General features: G+C 38.1%; 1 protein-coding gene across 2 annotated transcripts in view; it reads left to right on the plus strand.

Moving 5' to 3' along the window:
* The window catches only part of SKP1 (S-phase kinase-associated protein 1), a 21,581-nt gene extending 21,029 nt beyond the window's left edge, over nucleotides 1–552 (plus strand). For both annotated transcript variants that reach the window (XM_006753553.2, XM_006753552.2), the window contains exon 6: nucleotides 398–552. In XM_006753553.2, coding sequence (XP_006753616.1) covers nucleotides 398–433 — 36 coding nt within the window. In that variant the 3' untranslated portion in view covers nucleotides 434–552. The remainder of the gene's footprint in view (nucleotides 1–397) is intronic.
* Nucleotides 553–1,137: the final 585 nt, after the last annotated feature.

A 1,137-nucleotide genomic window follows, 5' to 3' on the forward strand; every position in this document is an offset into this window, starting at 1 on the left:
TTATGATTTTAGAAAGGGAGGCAATGGGAGGGAGAGAGAAAAACATCAATGATGAGAGAAAGTCATTGATTGGCTGCCTCCTGCTGGGGATGGAGCCTGCCACCTGGGCATGTGTCCTGACAGGGAATTGAACCAGTGAACTCTTGGTTCCTGGGTCAGTGCTTATGTTGAACCACACTGGCTGGGCATGCCTTTGCTTTTTTGATAATTTCAGCAGGGCAAAATAACCTAGGGGAGGAAAAGAAGGGTGACTAGGAAGTTTACTATTAACCTGGTGTTTTTCCAGTTTTCCATCTGTTTCTTTATGATCAACCTTGGAGATTATTAATGAATTACTAAGTATTAGTCTTAGGAAAGACTACTTAAGGTACTTTCTTATATCCATCTCTTTTTCTAGGTACGCAAAGAGAACCAGTGGTGTGAAGAGAAGTGAAAAGTTGTGCCTGACACTGTAACACTGTAAGGATTGTTCCAAATACTAGTTGCACTGCTCTGTTTATAATTGTTAATATTAGGCAAACAGTAGACAAATGCAGCAGCAAATCAATTGTATTAGCAGAATATTGTCTTCACGCAGCAAATCTTGTATTAGCAGAATATTGTCTTCATTGCATGTGTAGTTTGGGTACAGATTCCAAACCTATGGCTGAGTTTCTTCCAGTATGATCAAAATATCTTTTCTTTGCTCTGAATAAAACTGAATTGTGGGTTCTCTCTAGAGAGTGGCATTTTGGGCTTTCCCTCTTTTTGCAAAGCGATTTCTGCCTAGTTTATTGTCCAGTTAACTTTAGTTTAGTGACTTTTCAAAAGTTGGCGTTGTAAATAAAACAACTTGCAAAAGTTTTCTGAAATAGAATTAACAATGTATTATCTTTATTCATGAGTTGGGAGCTGGAAAAGTCTACTTGAGGTAAATGTTCTGAGTGGGGTTGTTAGGATGTCTTTCAGCTTCCTGGAGTCAAGGAGTACCACTGGTATTGATTAGCCCATATGTAGCAGGGCTTCCTTAATTGAATCTGAGGACTTGTTTTTGCATTTTTAATCTTATGTTGGTTAGAGACTGAGTTACTACTACTCAGTTTGTGATTTTGGGGGAAATATAACTATGCAGTTGTTAGCTTTTCAATTAAAAAAGAA

Source organism: Myotis davidii, unplaced genomic scaffold, assembly GCF_000327345.1.
Source record: "Myotis davidii unplaced genomic scaffold, ASM32734v1 scaffold471, whole genome shotgun sequence".
NCBI classification, from domain to species: domain Eukaryota; kingdom Metazoa; phylum Chordata; class Mammalia; order Chiroptera; family Vespertilionidae; genus Myotis; species Myotis davidii.